The 20,714-nt window shown below is 40.3% G+C and overlaps 1 protein-coding gene across 1 annotated transcript in view; it reads left to right on the forward strand.

Moving 5' to 3' along the window:
• Positions 1 to 20,714, forward strand: part of grm3 (glutamate receptor, metabotropic 3) — a 52,481-nt gene that overhangs the window by 22,178 nt on the left and 9,589 nt on the right. Inside the window, exons 5-8 of the mRNA XM_077568695.1 lie at positions 3,144 to 3,413; positions 5,024 to 5,615; positions 19,853 to 20,095; positions 20,186 to 20,375. Of these exons, the coding sequence (XP_077424821.1) occupies positions 3,144 to 3,413; positions 5,024 to 5,615; positions 19,853 to 20,095; positions 20,186 to 20,375 (1,295 nt within the window). The remainder of the gene's footprint in view (positions 1 to 3,143; positions 3,414 to 5,023; positions 5,616 to 19,852; positions 20,096 to 20,185; positions 20,376 to 20,714) is intronic.

The raw sequence follows: 20,714 nt of genomic DNA on the forward strand, positions 1-20,714 counted from the left end.
TACTCCAAATATTATGACAAAAAAGTACATAATTATTGAGACAAAAGATTTGACCAAATATTCTAAAATATATATATATAAAAATACAAAAGTATTGGACAAATTTTTTACAAATACTAGCATTAAATATGACTAAGAAATACTCATTATTACAACCATATAGTTAATAAAATGGCAATGTTAGTAAAATATTTTTATATTTTATAACATTTCTTTTCTTGTTTTAAGGAGTCAATTGCTTGACTTGTTGCGGCTCATCATATTTCCCATTGAATCATGTGTGTTTCCAACGCTTTACCAATAAATTAAAGCACAGGTATCCTTGCTACTGCACGTGCGTGCATGCGTCTTGCCTTTCAATCAGAAAACACACACGACATCTCTCCACACTGCACTTATTCTTTCTTTCTTTCTTTCTTTCTTTCTTTCTTTCTTTCTTTCTTTCTTTCTTTCTTTCTTTCTTTCTTTCTTCCCCATATCGGCAGCACATTCCTGCAACATATCTCTACTGGCTCCTCCTGGGGGCAGCTAATGGTGAAATGCGCCTCTGACCTTCCCTGACATTTAAATCAACGGCCAGCTTGAAAGCTTAAAAGCCGCCTACGCCGTCATAAGCAGCCGTCAAAGTGTGTTTGACTGTCTGCATGCGTGTTCATATCACCATTACAGTGCGCAAAATGATCATGATATTGCCAAAAGAAAAGAAAAAAGAAAATATTCTTTATCTTCTGCGAAGAACAACTGTCTTACTGAGGATTGACCATCTCCAATTAAAGCAGGGGTGTCCAAAGGCAATCCTCAAGGGCCACTATCCTGCATGTTTCCCTCCTTCAACACGCCTGGTTCAAATAATCAGGATTATTATCAGGCTTCTCCAGAGCTTTCTTATGAGATGATTATTTGAAACAGAGTATGCTGGAGGAAGGAAACAATTGAAACATGCAGAATAGGGGCCCATGAGGACTGCATTTGGACACCACAGATTTAAATCCATTATTCATGTTAAACTGACCTCAAGTGGCCAAGTCATGCACACCAGAAGGAGCAGCACAACATTCATTGAATTGGAGCAAAAATGTGCCAAAAATGGTTGAATTACTTAAATTGCATTTCGTTTTTTATAAAGTACAATAGTATGTTATGAGTGCTATTTTCCTTAAAAAAAACACCAAAAAAAACACATTCCAAACATTTTTGCTTTTTTTTTGGGGCAACTGGAATGCATTCATCACACTTCCATTCTTTTCAATAAGGAAAGCTGAGTTTATATTTAGAGTTACAAGCACTGGCATGGAACAAACTGAATTCATATCTCAATACGCCATTGTACTGTTACATGTATATATTTAGGGAAAAGAATACAGCAACCTTTGAAAAATGAAAAAAAAATCAAGATATTTGAAAAAAATGCAATTAAAAAAATATGTATCACAATTACAATGCGCAAAATGTTTATGGTACGAACACTATGTGCTGAAAGAAGTTTGTGTTTTTCTTGAGCTTTATATGATAATTGAAGTAGAATAATCATGAATAGAAACGATTTATATTCCATATATTTTCCATAATCCATTCATCTTCTACTTAGGCAGGCGCATACTGTATTCTTCCTTGTCCTTTTTTTTTTTTCCGTGGCGCCTCACAGCAGATGGGAGAATCCATCAAAGAATGGCCGTGTGTTTATTTGTGCCTATGTACTCTATGCATGTTTGATTGTGCTGTTTACATGTCTTTGCAGCCATCTGTGCCTGTTTGTGTGTGTGGTGATGATACTTCCACTGCCGCAGATAGCTCATATGATACACGAGTCAGACCTCTATGAACTGTTAGTGCAAGTGATCGTTAACAATCCACATTAGTCACTCGATACATTTCAATCAGCTCAGCAACATTTCTAAAACAATTGGGTTCCGCTCACTATGCTTTTTTTTTTTCCCATCAAGTCGAGGGCCGCGTTGCACAGATATGGCCGGATTAGGATTTTTCGTAACTAGCGTGTTAATTAAAGGAGACACTGGAAGGACAGGGAAACTCACACTTGGGTGATGTAGCGAAACACCAAACAGCCAAGGGGACAGGCAAACGTGCTGAGGCGGAACTTGTGGTCAAAAGCACAAGACGCAGTGGATGACTGGGAGGGAACCACCAGGTAGGTAGGTTAAGGGCGGACTTCCAAGCATGGGAAAAAATGCAAATTGCCCATACAGGAGAGATTCAAACCCAGAACTTTAGAACTGTGTATATATATATGTGTGTGTGTGTGTAAGTGTCTTCACACTTCCTACTCATATCGTCACTGAATGCCATTATGCATAATTGCCGTCAGCAGCAACCTTCCAAATATATTGACATTTTATCTTTGAAAGCGGGAAAATGCTTTAATTAAAAGATTTTTTATGGGTTTTATACTCCAAGCTTCGCCTTTTTTGGGGGGGAGGGGACGACGGGCCAGCAGTCATTTTTGATCAAACTTTCATTAAGGCGCTTAATTAAAAACCTCCACACACACATAGACACACACACAGGGATGTGCTGGCCAATACAAAGCAGCGAGAAGCAGAGCGTGTGCTTGTACGTGTCCACGGCGCTGAATAATTCCATATTTGATGTATTTTGACATTAGCGAAACACATCATAATTAGCTCCTCTGTATGAGCGTCTTTACTCATCGTCTAACAAGGAGGATTGCTTACAAAGACGCATTGGGGGATTTTCTGGTGACTGTTGTGCTGCAAAGGGTTTGTTTTCCATGTTTTGGGTTTTTTATTTTGTTTTGTTTTAGTTCCCACTGGGCCGTATTAGAGAGCTGAGAAGGAAGTGAAAGGTACGCTAGTTTTATTTAGCTCAACTTCTTTATCGCGTGGAATTGCCAGGGGCTGCTGCTTGCACATTCACATAGCGAAGTCAACATTGTCAACCAGCCAGCGTGATTCACAGCTTTTTCATAGAAATAATGTTTTTCATAAAATCAGTCTTAATATTTTTAAAGAAAAAGTAACTATTATATACTGTAGGTAAAATAAGATTTTTGATCCATAACATCAGTTCAGCATAGAATGTTATGTCTTGTGACACAAAATCTTTAAGATCTTGCCAATGATCAAGGTGACGTCACTCGTCACCATCATCTATCCTTCTTCCAGGTTGCCAACCTGCTCAGGCTCTTCCAGATCCCCCAAATAAGCTACGCATCCACCAGCGCCAAGCTCAGCGACAAGACCCGCTACGACTACTTCGCCCGCACCGTGCCGCCCGATTTCTACCAGGCCAAGGCCATGGCTGAGATCCTGCGCTTTTTTAACTGGACCTACGTCTCCACGGTGGCGTCAGAGGGCGACTACGGCGAAACGGGTATCGAAGCCTTCGAGCAGGAGGCCCGCATGAGGAACATCTGCATTGCCACGTCAGAAAAAGTAAGATATGATGTGATTATGATATGAAACTAGGGATGCACGATAAGGCTGTTTTCAACCGATACAGATAAACCCATAATTTAGAAAGTGCCGATGTCGATAACCGATAAGTAAGCCGATAAATGTTTGCAAAATTAACTTGAATACAAATGTACTTTTGAGTCCTACTAACATGTACAAATACATTGAAACGTGTAAAGCACCATGAAGCTAAATTTTATTGATATCTCGGCTTCAAATAACTCATTTTGAGTTTGCCAAAACAATCATGTTTTCATGTTTTAAAAATGCAACAAAAAAACTGTGAGGGTAACATTTTGGGGAGACAGTAAAGAAAGCCCATCTTCTGTGAACACAAGTTCGCGCGCATTATGATGTCACAAACATGCGACACTACCATAGAAGTTAGTAGGGGTTGAGGAGTTGGGGCACAACTTGAGCCACAACCACAACAAATGGACCGACGGGGCATTTCTATTATTACCGGCGGATTTCTTTATTATCTGGTTTATCTGTATGATGTCAAATTGGTCAATAATTGCTGATAATTAGCTGCCATCCCTATTTGAAACATATAGCAAGTCTTGACTCGGCATTGATGAGAGCCCTGAAACTGCGCTATTGATCATGAAAAGGCCAATAACCCAACGGGTATATCCCAATATGTTTTTTAATAGTGGATTAAAAAATTTTATCGTGATTAATAGCATCATTTCTATAATTCATTCATGATTAATCACATTTTATATTTGTTCTATATTTTTCATGTTTTTATAATTTTATTAAATGATTAACATAAGAGGGAAAAAAATGTGCTGAACTTGTGCAAATATGGTTGTATCTTTTAGTTCATTGATACAGTAATTTCATAGTAATCCATAAAGTTATTTGAAATTAAAAGGATGTGCTGTAAAAAAAGAGTGTGAAATATTGATTTGTGTTGAATACTAGATGCCATTAGTGTTTCATGTTGGACATTGATGACAGCAACAGTGTATTTACTTTTCATATTAACAGCTGTGAAATACTCTTTCTGCTGCATCGCGAACCGAATTCTCCCAGTATGGGCCTTTCCAAATAAGTAGCGGCTGTTAATCGTCATTCAAATAATTTGTACTGTTAAAGGAACTAACGCACTATTAATTTTGACATACCAAGTAGGGTTTCATTTAGCTTGTGTTTTCAGAAGTGAAAGACTAAAAACTGTGATGGGCAGTACCACAAATGATATCAGTATGATGAGTAAAATAGAGGTAAGCTAATGGTATCACTATTGCTATATTGATAGTTCATACAAATCTGCTTTTACACTTGGAACTTTTGTATTGCTTTGGTCCCTAAATGGAAGTTAGTGATGGGCCCTTTCGATATGATACCTACCCAAATGGAGATTGGTACCATGGATACCGATATTGATATGGATGCTTTTATGTTGTTGTTGTTTATTAATCATGATACCGAGAATTGCATTGGGAAGTGCCAATGTGTCCTAAATAAATCAAAAGAAGAAAAAAAACTTTTTAATATTCGGCTTGACCTGGTTTGTTTACTTTGTAGTGGTGGACTTTTTATTTATTTGACATTTACTTCAAATCCTTGTATCCATACAGGTGGGACGTTCCAACGCCAAGAAGTCATACGAAGCCGTAATCCGCCAGCTCCTCCAGAAGCCCAACGCCCGGGTGGCCGTCCTGTTCCTGCGCAGCGACGACGCCCGAGAGCTGCTGGCCGCCGCCGCCAGGCTCAACGCCTCTTTCATCTGGGTGGCCAGCGACGGCTGGGGGGCGCAAGAGAGCATCGTCAAGGGCAACGAGGTGACTGCCGAAGGAGCCATCACGCTGGAGCTGGCCGCCAACCACGTGCCAGAGTTCAACCGATACTTTCTCAGCCTGAACCCCAAGACGAACCTCCGCAATCCCTGGTTCAGAGAATTCTGGGAGCAGCGCTTCCAGTGCTCGCTGGGCGGCGGCGGAGGGGAAGCTACGCTTACCCCGTGCGATAAGGACCTATCCATGGACAAGAGCAACTTTGAGCCCGAGTCCAAGATCATGTTTGTGGTCAACGCGGTGTACGTCATGGCCTACGCCTTGCACAATATGCAGCGCAGCCTCTGCTTCAACACCAGCACGCTGTGCGACAGCATGAAGGCCTTGGATGGCCGCAGACTCTACCGGGACTTTATCCTGAACGTCAGCTTCACAGGTAAGATTGCGTGGAGATTACAAAAACGGCACAAGGCAACTCATTCACTGCCATTGACGGCTATAGACGTCAAAGATACCTTTTAAATTGGGCATGCAGTGAATTGGTTAATGTCTAACAACTAGAGAGCTTAATGTGTTACCAGAATTTGTATCAGTTTTACCGGGTCAAAAAAAACATTTCAGATATCCGGAATTCCAGTCTTGCGGTAGATTTTTGATGGTTGGGATTAGGGGAAGGGGCTAGGAAACACATTATGTCAATGAGATGGCCCCACAAAGATAGTAAAACAAACTTGCGTGTGTGCGAGTGTGTGTGCGCGCACGCGCGTGCATTGTCTAAACTTCTAAACTGTCTAAATTTCTAAATGAAGAAAATTTAAAAAAAAAAATGTTTTTTATTTTTATTATTTTTTTTAATTTTTATTTTTTTACTGATGACTCTAAAATAGCGGTGAAATAATAAATAAATAAAAAAATAAAAAAATAATCTATTGATGAAGGAAGCACGACTTGTCGGATGGATGGATGGATGGAAAGTAGCCACTGTTCACCCTGCCCCCTCTATTGTGGTCCCAATGCCAGATAAAGTTGGTAGCAATTATGAGGGCTTTTTTTCTACTTAAGGAGCATGTGTACTTGAATCAGTGTATATTCTTTGACCAGTTTATTTTTAACACACTGCACTACTTAAGTAGGCCTACAGAGCGCGAGTAGTTTTGCCACCTCTGATGTAAGGACAGGGGAAGGTAAGATAACAAAGTGTTGTCGAGCTGTTGTCCTTCTCAGCCTCGGCATCCAAGTCCTGAGACCAATCGGCTTAATTTCCATGTATTGTTAAGCAGCAGCCGGCTATTGACAACTATTACCGGCGACACGCCACTACTAAGTTGCTTTGAGCAATGAGAGCGGCAGCTAATCCGCCGGGCCATATTCTTCCCCCACTTGCACTAATGAGATTGGTTGTGCGTTATAATAGCTCCTATAGCTGCCTGCCGCCGCATCTGCCGCTCTCGGCGGAGCTGCCGGAGAGAAGGGGGGAAAAAAGCGGGGATTGTGTTGACTGACAGATAGCGCTACAGAGGGAGCGGTATAAATAAACTGCAGTGTCTCAGGGACTGACACAGGTGTATAGGCGCACCCAGACATCAAAACAGCGTTAACAGGAGCACGAGGGAGCTCTTCCAACTCCAAAACCCTCTTTCACACTGTCGTGTGCTGGGGAAATTTGTAATTATGACTGAATTTTCGCTGGTAGAGGCAGCACTTCATCACCGAGTTGCCCAGTTAAACTTGTCAATTACTGTAGTGGATCTGTGCATGACGTCTTGAAATACCCTTTCACACTTACGGTCTTGCAATTCCTCAGATGAGGGTTAGCTTTTTGATGTCACTTTTGCTAGTTAACGGCAGTTTTATGCTTTGTTGTGGAGCTCGCCATGACTCACCGCCCATCAGAGTCGAACCGTATACATACGGCCATTGCATTCTGCAGTGGCTTCTCTAGCAGATTGAGAGAATAAAGCTTTCCAGACTCACTTGAAGGATTATGCATTTACAACACAATCCCTTACATACTGTTTACACCAAGTTATGAATCAGAGTCTACCTTTTTACAGTGTATTAATTGCAAATGGGTGATTAATCCCCGATCAGTGTCAGAGAATTGTGAAAGTATATTTTTATTGTCTTACATCACACTTTTTTGATTAAAAAATATTCATTATGTGTACTTTTAAGTATTTAGCATGAATCCTTCTTATGTCGTATTGTTTCAAGATACCCCCACCGCATTTCAAAGACCAACAGGTGAATGTGCAAATGTGGTGGAAACACAGATAGTTCATGGGATTTTTTTTAAAGCGTCATACTGCAAACTATTAACATGTATCATAAAAATTGAACGCATTTAGTTTATTTTTCTTATTTTCTAGTTCAGATACATGATACAGTTGATGAACTTAAATATATATTCATTGCACTAGCAAGCGCAGCGTTGAGGAGGAACTGCCAAAGGTGTTTATGGCATGTTTTGTGATTTTCACCATTGCAACCATTTTCCTTGAATTAACACACTTTGGTAAATCTAAAGTCTATGTAAGTAGATATGAGGGAAATTTGACACAATCACCTATAGATGACAAAATTCTCATTTTTGTGACTGTTCAGAACACACATCAAATTTCAAGGCTGAAGAATGACGACGGCACTGGGACTCATTTTCATTTTCAGCCCTGGAGTTTCATGGGTTCCGACCGGCCCACTTCACATTTGAATGAACATACACAATTTTACAGTTTGTGTGTCAATGTAAAATAGATGAGCATTCCCTCCAACGATATTCATATTGCTTTTGAAAAAAAAAGTAATTTACAATTGAATGCTCTTACAAGAGCACGGTCTTTGTTTATTTGAACAAGTATGTGAACATAAAATGGGCACAAAAAAGGACAAAAAGAAACCAATAAGCAAATGTACATTAAATGTGATAAGACATTTTACACTTCACAAGACGCACTTACCAAATGAAATTAAACCAGCAAGATTAAGGCAGCTAACACTGTACTTCCTGTTAGTACTCTTATTTTGAAATGTGTTCTCACCACTTCTGGTGCACATTCCTGAGCTGACTGATGCTAACTTGAAGAGAGCAACGGTAATGGTAGGAGGCTCTCCCATCATGCTTTGCTGTTACTAGTAACACTTGTGATGTGTTTTGCCTCTTTTATGCAATTTTTTTTACAGACAAGGTTTAATATACTTACTTGTATTTTTTATTGTTTCTATTCATGGATTAAAGTTTTGCTACTTTTGATATAAAATTATTGTAACTTGGTGACACCCTTAGTAACTAAGCCAGGCAATCAGTGCTATATATAATATAATGACCTATTAAATTAATAGGAGTAGATTGACAATGAGACACCCGTCACATGATGATGTGGATACTCTTCATTTACGGGCTGATTTCAAAACGAACGTGTGGGCTGCGGCCCACCGGGATTTATCCATTTCCATCCAGATGGCCCAGTCCGGGCCCGGACGACGGGGTATTTCGTACTGATGCCAAATGTCAAAATGAATCGAATTTGGCTAGAACTGTATTTTATATACCGGTAAGCTTTAAAACCGTTCCCAGCTATGTTAACAACTTGACTGTGAGACTCTTTCGTCAAAACACACAAACGACAAAGATTAAACAGCACACTTAATATCCACTTTTAACATCTTGCAGGAAATCACACGTTTCCAAGGGTGCGGTTCTGTCTCGAGGAATCATGAGTGATATCATGTCATGTCTGCCTCACAGTCAAGAGACTTCCTCCCACATTCCTAAAACACTCATGTTAAGTTCATTGACGACTCTAAATTGCCCATACGTGGGAACGTGAAGGCTTTTTCCCTGAGATTTGCTGGATGTCAGTCAAACCAGTGAGAACTTGCAACTTTTTCCATTGCTGTTCTGGCACTGGACTCAACCCAATGTATTAAAAGTGCAAGATTCCCAGGCCGCCGTTTGCAAAACAGTCCATGAGTGTGTGTGTGTGTGTATGTGTGCTGCTGCTGCTGCATGCGGCGTGTGTTCACATTCTGTTCATCTCACCGGTTGCTATGGTAATCAAGCCGACACTGTTGCCAATTGTTTAGAGTCATCCGGTCGATCATGAGAAGGCCCCGTTGCTAGCCGCACACACGTACTGTATTGATATGGATCGACACACATATAGACAAAAGCTGTTTTTTGTTTTTGTTTTTTTACAAAGGCCGCATTTTTTTTTTAAACTAGCATGAAATTGCAGACACGCAACCCACACAGAAACACACACCTCTACCAGCTATCAACCACCCACTCGCCTCCTCTGATGTGCAGCAAGCACATCTCCACACACACAAATACACACGCAAGCACAAATAATGATGATGCATGGGAGACACCCAAGCCATGTGTTTTACTTGTCTTCCTATCTTCGTGGGGGCCCGACTGAGCCCACAGTCTTGTTTTCCAGTTTAGCTATCATGCATCACAAGCGGTGGACGGACTTGAACATGTATTCTTTGGGGTATGGATTAGGTTGTTTTATGTAGGTATATTAAAGATACTTTTCATGAAATCTGCCTATCTAAAGTCAACCTCCTCCTTTTTTTTGTCGAAATATGACTCACACTATTATTTTAGAGGGTGACGATATCAGTTTTTCTAAATAAATAAAAAATGCATGTGTGTGTGTTAGACTTACTTGTCTTTTTCCTTTTAACGCAGAGGCCAGCAACCTTTACTGTCAAAAGAGCCATTTTAGGCCAAATAAATTGTAAAAAAGTCTGTCTGAAGCCACAAAACCTTATGAACATTATGATGTACAGTATGGATGTATTGTGGTAATTATTTGCCTCTCTTTTTCCTTTTTGGGGCATTTTATGGCTATTTTTTCACAATTTTTTTTGCCTTTTTTGCAATCAATTTTTTGATATTTTTGGCAATTTTGTGGACATTTTATAACAATTTCTCCTTTGGTTTTGGGACATGTTAAAGTTTTTGAACATTTTTCTTTTCTATTTTATTTATTTATTTATTTGTTTGATTATTTAGAATACGTTTTTTTGACTTTTTTTGGGGGGGGGGGGGGGGCAATTCCAAAGATATTTTATGGTACTTTTCTGTCTTTCTGTTGTTTTTGGACATTTTATGGTCACTTTTTGAAAAAAATTAGGTATTTATTAAAAATAAAAAAATAGATGAAAAAGTTTTTTTTTTTTTTTTTTATATATATACATATTTATATATATATATATATATATATATATATTTAAAAAATTAGATACACAAGAAGCCACGGGAAAGGGACTTAAGTGCCACATATGGCTCAAGAGCTGCAGGTTGCAGACGCCTGCTTTAAGGGGACCAAGTTGAGAACCTGTGCGATTTAAGCATTTGGTGAATTGCTTGAATTGTGTCTTTTGGTTGTACTTATCGTCAAGTATTTATGGAGACCTAGTGGAATATTTTATCCTTCTCTACAATCATATGTTCTATGGTTTTGCATCACATGATGCGGTTGTCAAAATTAAATGCATTCATTCATTCATTAGTAGTGAGAAGAACTTTAAGGAGGAGCTGTGTGCCAAATCATGAGAAAGTAATTCACATGGTGTGTCTCTATCAAATCAATTTTCATACGTCAAACAGAATATGTGTTTTAGCTATATTTGTCTTCTTATGTTTATGGGGACTAAGTTTAAAATGTCTGTTTCTGCTGTATTTGTCTTCCTATCGTTATCAAGATGTTATCAATATGTAGTTTATGTTTACTTTTTTATATATATAGTTATTGGAACCAAGCTAAGTAGTGGAGTTTTGTGTCTCAGTCATATGAATCTTTTTTCACACACAGTAATGATGTGTTTCCTCTTTAATTTTCTTCCAGTGATCACAGGGACCAAGTTGAGAATGTGTGTTTAAGATGTACTTGTCCTTTTATCTTTTTCAGGACCAAGTTAACAATATGTGTTTAAGCGTTACCTGTTGTCATATATTTATGGGGACCAAGTTGAGTATTACTTTAGGCGCATTCTTCATTTCTAGTTTTGCGTTTGTGTTTTGTATCACATGATGCGGTTGGTGAGCGCACTAGTGGTTAGCACGTCTGCCACACTTCAGTGGTTCTGGGTTCAAGTCTTCCTTTCTTTATAGTACCAAGTTGAGATTTCAGATATGGGTGATATAAGAATGTGCAAATGTGTGTGTGTGCGTGTGCGTGTGTGTATTAGGCAGAGGGCTTACTGCGACGTTTGGCTGCTCGAGAACCACCTTCCCTCATCTCCTCCCCCTCCGTCTCTGTGGCTCTTTTCCTCATCCCTCCATCCCTTACGTCTCTCTCTCTCTCTTACGTCTCTCTCTCTCAGACTCCCTTCTCCTCCTCCTCCTCCTTCTCCTCCTCTTTCACACCCAGAAAGTGTTCTCTCGCCACATTCAAAAACAGCACATCCCACTCAGACTTCACAAGGTTGCTCTCCTGCCTTCGCCACCTCTCTGCGTCAGTCTGTTTGTCGATTCCTTCATCCCTCCCTCCATCGTCCGTCCATCTGTCCTTCAAGCATTCCTCTATTGAACGCCAACATATATCTCCTTCTGTCGCCATCCTCTCCTTTTTCACCCGCCGCCTTTCTTTGCGCTTATCTGGTCTCTCGCCGCCTCTCCTCCGGCTCATCTCCCTTTTGTCTCTTGTATCTCAGTTACTTTGCTAACACACCTTTCCGCCTATGCATGGCTCTGCCTTGTTTTAGTCTTCCCGCCCTAGTGTGCTGGCTGCCGCTGCTGCCCCCCCCCCCCCCCCCCCCACCCCCCGGGGATTGACTCCGCGGGGAGAGCAAATATAGCAACTGTGTGTGCACATTTGTGACATGTGAGTGCATCCCCGCGTCCAGATCTGTAAGTGTGTCCCTTTTATGCTCCATGCGCTGGCCACAGGTGTACTAAGGTCATCAACTCTCTGGAGTAAATGGAAAAAAAAGAGGGTTTTGTCTATGAAAGGTTGGTCATAGCATCTGCAGTGCATTGATAGTTCTGTATGTTTTATGTGGAGCAGGTGTGAGCTTACATACTGTATATCCATGCCCTGATTCATAAGGAATAATATTTAATGACTTGAGAGGGTGTTTACAGTGGATCCAGACTATGACATCTATTATTAATAACACCTGATTCAAATGATTAGCTCTGCAGAAGTGTGATAACGATTGATTAACGAGGGAAACATCTAAAACATGCAGGATAGGACCCCTTGAGGACCGGAAGTCCCCACCCCTGGCATTTTGGTTAATAAAAATGGGACCTTAAAAAATTATTACAAAAAAAAACTGAACTATAGGGAAGGATTGACGAGTACCGATACCAGGTATCACTATCAGGCAGTTAACCGGTCTTACTTTAATGTGCCGGTACTCGCGACAGTGGCCGATACCAGTGTCAGATACCAGATGCTATTAAGATGCAATTTCTGTAAGTAAATGTATCGGTGACTACTCAAGAGTTGAGTGCTCCTGCTGATATCGCACTGAAAAAAAAAACTGGTATCGAACATCCCTATGTAGTACCATACAGTACTTTCAGAATCAGTTGTTTAAAGTATTCAAATAAACACATTTTCTATAAATAAAAGCAATTCCATATGCATTTAGTTCTATTATCTTTGGAAATAAAATGAAAACATAGGGTGATAATTACCAACAAATCTTTCTCAGCATTGCAAAAAAAATATGCACGTAAACAAATTATTAGCACACAAAAAAAAATAAAAAATGAGAGTATTTCTAATTAAGTAATGAAAAGTTATACTAAGCTCTATCACATTCTTATTTCAAGTTTAGATGGTTTGGATTTTGCCTCACATTGACAGATATAAACATGGATTGATTGAGCTGGCGTGAAAAGCTTTGACCAATACATAAGAAAGTTCAATGAGAGTTCAAGGTGAAGAACCCCGCCCCTCAAAAAAAAAAAAATTGACGATTGTTAGTGGAATATGAGTTAAGCAGCAAATTCCAGCAATTTTTATCCATCTCAGGGGGCGGCCATTTTGCCACTTGCTAAACTGTGATTGGTCGTTGGCTGAGCCCTTAGCAACTGTGATGTCATCTTCAGTCAACAGCAAGTGGCAAAATGGCCGCCCCCTGAGATAGATAAAAATGGGTAGATTTTGCTTCATAACTCATATTCCACATATGTAACAATTATCAGAATGTCATGTTTAGACTAGTGAGGTCACATATAACATATTGTCAAAAATGTTTAAGGTTGATTTCCTCGTGAGTTACTTACTCATCATACAGTTTACAGACTTCAAAATATATTCATTGTGCAAGCAAGAAGCGCTACAAGGAAGAGTTATGTGACCTTGTCATCACTTATTTGACTATGTCGCATTATTACTGCCAATGTAACAAATATTACAGCCCTAATATGTGGTGCAGTCTAGTAATGTATTGTAATGTTGTCTATCGTCTCGCCTAATTACCATTTCAAATTTGCATCACACAAAGAGTGAAGTCAAACTGGGCACCTTAATCTCTTCACTTTTAGATGACTTTTTTCCAGCCACCAAGTTCTTTTGTCGTCGTCTCTCTCTATCTCTCGTTCTCTCTCGCTGCCCTCTTTTAATACCCACAATCCCCCTCTGGGCAAGACTTAGCCTGACATGCTCGAGAACATAATTAATTACTCATTTTGAATGGAAAAGCCTCTTTTCACCACACCCCTAATCTGGAATAATAAGCACTTTCTCATTTTGGATACTAGCTGGAGGACATTGGCGCTTTTTTTTGGGGGGGGGGGGGGGGACAATTTTGTTATCCTTCGTTATCACTGTATGCTCAGATATCACAATCACACCTCTGACCTTGTTTTGTTTTCCAACCTCTTCCTTTACACTCAGCAGCTTTTCTTTTGAATAGAAGCGTGTCGTCCCCTTGTTACCTGCACACTAGAGAGCGCATGAAAGCTCGGAAACACCTTGGAATCCTAAATGGGGAATGGTTTTAGACATGCTTTTGTTTGGTTTGTTTTAATGGCGGTAAGGGCCATCACAAAGAAAAAAAAGTTATGCAGCTTATACCGTAGTCTCTGAGCGGCAAGGAGAAGTCACGATTAGTCATTTGGGGCGAGACTAACGCCATCTGCAAGCATGGCTAAGCTTTGCAGTCTAATGTCAACACACATTTTCCCGCTATTGCCACTATTGACACGGCTTATACCGTTAACATTAGCTCCTGGCTGATGTACTGTTATCTTGTCTGAGGGGCTCCTCACTACAAAGGTACCTTGATTCGCAAATTGGTTCTGTGACCACGCTTGTAATTCAAATCAGCCACTTGCATCTTTTCAAATAACATTTTAACTCATTCAATTCCAGCCATTTTGACTGATCTTTTAAGACTCAAAAGAATATCGTGTCCTGTGACAATATAAGAACCGCACCTGCCAAAAGAAAGAGCAGATGATGTTCTTTGACCAGAAAAAAAAATAGCACGGGACCAAAAAGTGCAGAAAACAAGATATTTTTGTAAAAAGACTGAAGAATGTTATTTTCATACTGATATTTTTTGTTTTTGTGACAACTCGAACTATAAAACAAAAAAAGCAAATCTGAGCGGATTACAAAATTTGTAACAAATATACAACTAAAAAATCTGCCATGTGCGATACTGACTCACTTAGAAAAACATTGTTAATGAAATAAAATAAAAATAAAAATGCTTATTTGCAGATTTTACTACACACTTGGCTGCTGTACTAAAGAGCCAGACCCCAGCGGGGGCCCAAATTTAACGCTGCTGAACATGACATCGGCTCGTCATTTTGACACAGGTTCAGGGTTAGCGTTAACATCAGCGCTTGGCATCAGGCCTTCGCCCAAAGCGCCGCCGCGCACTGTGACGGGCCGTCACATGAAACCCAGCACGACATCTGTCAATCTCGGAGGTTCTCGCTAGCCCGCTCACAAGCGGTGCATAAAACCGCTCGAGCAAGGTCACTGGTGTTAGTTGCGGCTAATGCTCCCTAAAATGGAACCACATCTCTTTAGTTATCGTTATACACACACGGCTAATTAGACGTCAGCGTGGACTCTAATAAGGCGCTGTTATGATAATCAGCGGCCAACTGTTGTGTTGGTGTGTATGGATGTCTAGCAGGAGGCGGGCCCGGCTTGTCTTATTGCTTTAGTGTTATTAACAGACTTTATTATCAGCCAACTTGGCAGTAAAATGGATTCATATCTCCTCCTCCTCGTCTGCAGATAATATCAGCGCTTATTTAAATCATTTTCATTTAGCTGCCACCCCAACATTTACCACCTCCCCCCAAACTCCGAAATAGACTTGACAAGGAGAATTTCCTGTGACGGAGACACGAGGGTTATGTTGTCTCGGTGATTTATGGATTTCATAAAAGTCCCAACTCCCGCCACCGTTGGAGCAGCTTTTTAACGCTAGCTGAGATTTCAATTTAAATGCCACTCACAGCTCAGTCCCAGCTAGCTTGCGCCGTCCAACTCGCAAGCTGGAGCCAGCAGTCTGCTTTGACACAGTTTACGACAACCGGCAGTTGCTGGAGAGGGACACAACATTAGAAACACCTCACACATATCTGCTCACTAGTTATAGGTCATTTCTGCAGCTACTGCTTTTATTAGTCAGTCCTTTTTCATAATAGTTATAGTAATCATAATAATTTTATAACACTTCATAATTTCTTTTGTGAGATTTGTGTTGTGAGCTAAAGGATGAGATGTATGGAGGACCAAAAATGCCCCAAATCTTGTTTTTTATTTTATTTTAATTTTTTTTTGAGTTATTTATTTATTTATGTTGTTGTTTTTATTTCCATTCATATTTATTTTGTGTATTTAATTTTTATATTATATTTTTTAATATCCGTTTTTTTCTTTTTCTTTTTTTTAATTTTGGCCATTTTGATCCTTCATAGAGATGCAGTGGTGCTTTGAGATATGAGTTTAATTCATTCCGTGCTCTTAACTCCAAATGCATCACAAAACATCTTTCTCAATTGAAATGAATAGAAAAGCCATTAATCAGTGCTGGCCACCAGAAAACAACAAAAATGTTTATATGAAAATAGCACTCTTTAACTTTGTAATTACATTTAAAAACAAAAATGCATACAATGCACATACATTATTGATTAAAATGAAAAATAAATAAATAAATAAATAGATCAAATGTGTCCACATAGTTTGACTCCTTTAAAAGGATGATGCCAAAGTACAGTTAACCCCTGTGCAGCATTTGCGAATTTGCTAGTTTGCTGATTCTATTTTGGGAAACAATTTTTCATAATTGGCTGAAAACCTCATCAATTTGCTGTTAATGGTTAACTTTAATTCATTGATTGATTGAGTGATTGATTTATTTTTTTTCCAGCTGTGTTTGCAATGCACCATTTAATTGGTGGCTCTTGATAGCATGATTGATTCAAGATTGCGTACATGCTAGATGCATTTTATTGTTGCTGATTCTTCTTTGTCTCTGTTGTTACACGCCATAGTTCATCACTCACGCTAAACGGAATGCACAGATGTTTGTTAGCAACAAAACATATTCAAGACAATATACAGTATATATATTTTAAGATTAACTGACTTTCACACCCGCCTATGTGAGGCGAAATTCATTCTCTGCATTTGACCCATCCCCTGAGTGAGCGGTGAGCAGCAGCAGGGGCCACGCTTGGGTGATCTAACCCCCAAATCCAGTCCAGCCAGGGATTGAACCCACAACCTTCCAGTCTCAGGGCGAACACTCTACCTCTAGACCACTGAGATTTCAGAATAAACCGCCAATGGGCGAATGCCGAACTATCAACATAGCGGCGCTTAACTAAAACCCATAATAATGGCGGCCTAAAAATGGGTGATGGATTGTCATGAAAGGTCCGAGGTTAAAGGTCATGTTCTGCTCTGTACTGGCTGCTGTAACATCATCATTTGGTGTAGTTTCAGCGCTCATCTTAAATCAGCAAGGTGTTTTCCGGTGTCATGTCCGACATGACCTGGTCTCCTTAGGTCCTCGTTTTCCTTGCGGGCTTCTCCATTACCATTCCTGCTCGCCGCCAGTGTTCCAATCTCCCCCAACATCCTCAGGGTCCACGCTAATCCCGTCCTAACAACTTGTGCACAAACCAATTTGGCGCTTTTCCTCAGCGTATCGCCCGCACAGACGAGCCCCCGAAGCCAATTCCATCAGCGAGTGGGCAGCAAGAAAGAAGCCCAGGGATCTCGTGCTCGGCCTCCACGCCTCCATGATTTTACGGGCCCTTTGTTAACGACGCATTTCGGTATGAGGTGTTGTCAGATCTCATTGCGGAGCCGTGATTTTTGTGCCGATGTTGCCTCGGGGACAGATTGGAGGCCATTGATAGAGGCAGACATGGCCAAGCATAGCAGGCGTTTTATAGCCTCTTTGCAAATACTTGATGAAAACGTCCCGCTGTGAGTTTTTCAGCCTCACAGAACACAGACACGACTTTATTACGAGGGCCCAAGCACCAGGCTTTGCCAAAGTTGCGCCGCCTGCAAATTTGGAAGAAGAAAAAATTTGCCCCCCGACGCCAATTTGTCTGACTGGCATGCTATTCAGATTTGTCAATCGTAACAAAAAAAATCTAAATCACCCATGCTTGGAATTGAAAAAGGAACCATTTTTGAAAATTCCAGGTTGTCCAACTAGGGAATTTGCCCAAATGAGCCCCAATCAGAAGCCGATATCTGAAACGGTTAGGCAACACTAAATTGCTAAGATCCTTTTTTTTCTTCTTTTTTTTTACCCAAGCCATCTAATATGGGCAGAGCGTAGCATCCGTCTTTGATGATGACTTTGAATGTTGACTATATTGGTTAGAAACAGCCATTTTGGGGCAAATTCCTGTGGTCATACTGTATCTACTGGACAATTCATCAAACTGAGTGCTAAATTTGTCACAGTTTTTTATAAACATGTACTTCCTAGTGGAAATAGCAGTTTTTAAGATGGCACCAACAGAATTCACTTGGTAGATACTTGACTCATTGAGCCATTTTTAGTAGTAAAAAGCTAATCTGTTGTCCAGAATTAATTTGATAACTTCATTATTTTTCATGTAGAAGTAATGCTGAAACTAAAACAAATTTTTCCACCTGCTGTTTGCTGAAGATGACATCACGTGCTGAGGAAGTAGATAACGACCAATCATGGCTCAGTTTGCTTACCAAACCCAGAAAACAGGTGAGCAATGATTGGTCATTACTTACTTCCTCAGCACCTGTGACGTCATCGTCAGTCAACAGCAAGTGAAAAAAAATGTTTTTAAAGGGTTTAATTGTATACCAAATAAAATGTAGTTATCAAATTCATTCTGGACAAAATACTAACTCTTTAGTGCTGAATATGGCTCAGTGAGTCAAGTATCCCTTCAATGTTTAAAGTTAGAGTAGGCAATTTTGGTTTGAAGCAGCCATTTTTGGGCAAATTCCAGGTTCTCCTACCACAGGGAATTTGCCCAAATTATCCCCAGTTACAAACAGGTCCAAGACTACTACTAAATTCCCAAGTATTTCTCCTATGCCATCCAATGTGGGTGGGGCTTGGTGTCCATGTTGGAAAGTTGGCCATTTTGGTCTAAAATGTATTGCGCATTTTACCGTCACCAAGGCAACACCCTAAAATTCGTTCAGTCAGGAAAATATTGCCTCTCACATTGGCAATTTGGTGGACAAATTTATCGGACGCACAATAAAGGGTTTCCAACTCCTATTCTGAAATTCACTCAAATAAGCCTTTGTCGAGCCTTTGTGCCATTTTGGTCTGAGGCAGCCATTTTGTACTTTTTAAAAAAGTTTTTTCTTGCCTTCTTGTGGTTCAATCAGGGGATGTTGTTAATATTTGTCAACTGTGGGCATGTAAAGTCCTTTGAGGCTCTTTTGTGATTAAGGGTTTTATAAATAAACTGGACTTAACTTTGCTGAACTCTGTAATTCACCCAAATGATTAATTTCACTTAATTTTAACTTACTTTATATTTATATATATATTATTATTTTTTTGGGTGTCATGAAAGGTGCTGATAAATTATTATTATTATTATTATTATTAAGTGGAAGTATCCCAGACAGATTTGTGCACTAAATTGTGAAGCTTTTTTAGTCTACGTCCTCTTATTTGAACGGAGCAATTTTGAGCAGTTATGAATAAAACCCAAAACTCACCAATTTTAAGTTTTGCGTGTGCATCCAGGTGAAAGTGTAACTGCATTTATTTTTTAGGTTTAGAACAGAACAGCCAAAAAGTAACTCAGTATTGTCACATGAAATGTATGTTGGAAATAATTCTAAATCATTCTGACAACAGTTTCTCTGACTGAAATCCGGTGGAGACGTCTTCGCAGTACGCACAAAAAAAGTCTCAGCATCCCATGCCAGAAATTGAACAGGAAGTTGTCAATTTTCAAATTCCAGGGCTCATATTTTTTACAAACTTCAACCAAACAGGCCCAAGTCGGATTCAAGCATCCTAGAGAGATGGGTGACGCGAATTTGTAAAGCTTTTTTGTGGGCAGAGTATGACGTCAGTGTCATGGGCATTTTGAGGATTCAAGAATGCGCAAGGGACGTCCATCACTGCTCGCAGCTTTAATTTGTTCATGGCGTGATTGTTTGCGATCGTCCACTCATCACTTCTTTTCTTCTTCAGCCCCGTTCTCCCCCGCCGGCAGCGAGACGGCCGTCAAATTCGACTCCCAGGGCGACGGCGTGGGCCGCTACAACATCTTCAGCTACCAGCGCTCAGGCGAGCGTTACGCGTACGTGCCGGTCGGCGAATGGGCCGAGAGTCTGAGTCTTAATGGCGGTCTGATTCAGTGGCCCAGGGAGGCGGCGCCCACCTCGCAGTGCAGCGACCCTTGCGAGCGCAACGAAATGAAGAAAATGCAGGCAGGTGAGAGAGCCAATACTTTCAATTTCAGCACACCTTATCAAACGGGGAGCAGATCAAATCCTATCATAACGTAGCATTTTTCCCTCCCAGGCGAGTACTGCTGCTGGATCTGCACCGCCTGCGAGCCTCATGAATACCTGGCTGACGAGTTCACGTGCTCGCCCTGCGCTCCGGGTCAGTGGCCCACCGACGACCTGACGTCCTGCTACGAGCTCCCCGAGGATTACATCATGTGGGAAGACGCGTGGGCCATCGGGCCCATTACCATCGCCTGTGTGGGGTGAGTCATGCATCCTGTCTTGAGAAGCTTCCAGAAAATAACTACAGTGCTCATTTTGGTTATGGTGGAGGTTCGTATAGCTTTTGAATTTGTACACTGAAGTAGCCTACACTAATTTACTACTTCCAGTACATACAGTGTTGTATCTGGACTTGGAGTGTCCCAACCAGTGTTATAATAGTTTTGAAATTTTCATTATAGTTTTTTTTTTCCCGTTACGTTTTTTAAAGTGACAGTGTAATCTTTAGCACCATCTAGTGGTGAACTAATAATTCATTCAATTTAAAAGCCCACTATTGGACTCAATAATATACAACAAAAAAAAAAAGTTCTGTCACA

This window comes from Vanacampus margaritifer, chromosome 6 (genome assembly GCF_051991255.1).
Source record: "Vanacampus margaritifer isolate UIUO_Vmar chromosome 6, RoL_Vmar_1.0, whole genome shotgun sequence".
Lineage (NCBI taxonomy): Eukaryota > Metazoa > Chordata > Actinopteri > Syngnathiformes > Syngnathidae > Vanacampus > Vanacampus margaritifer.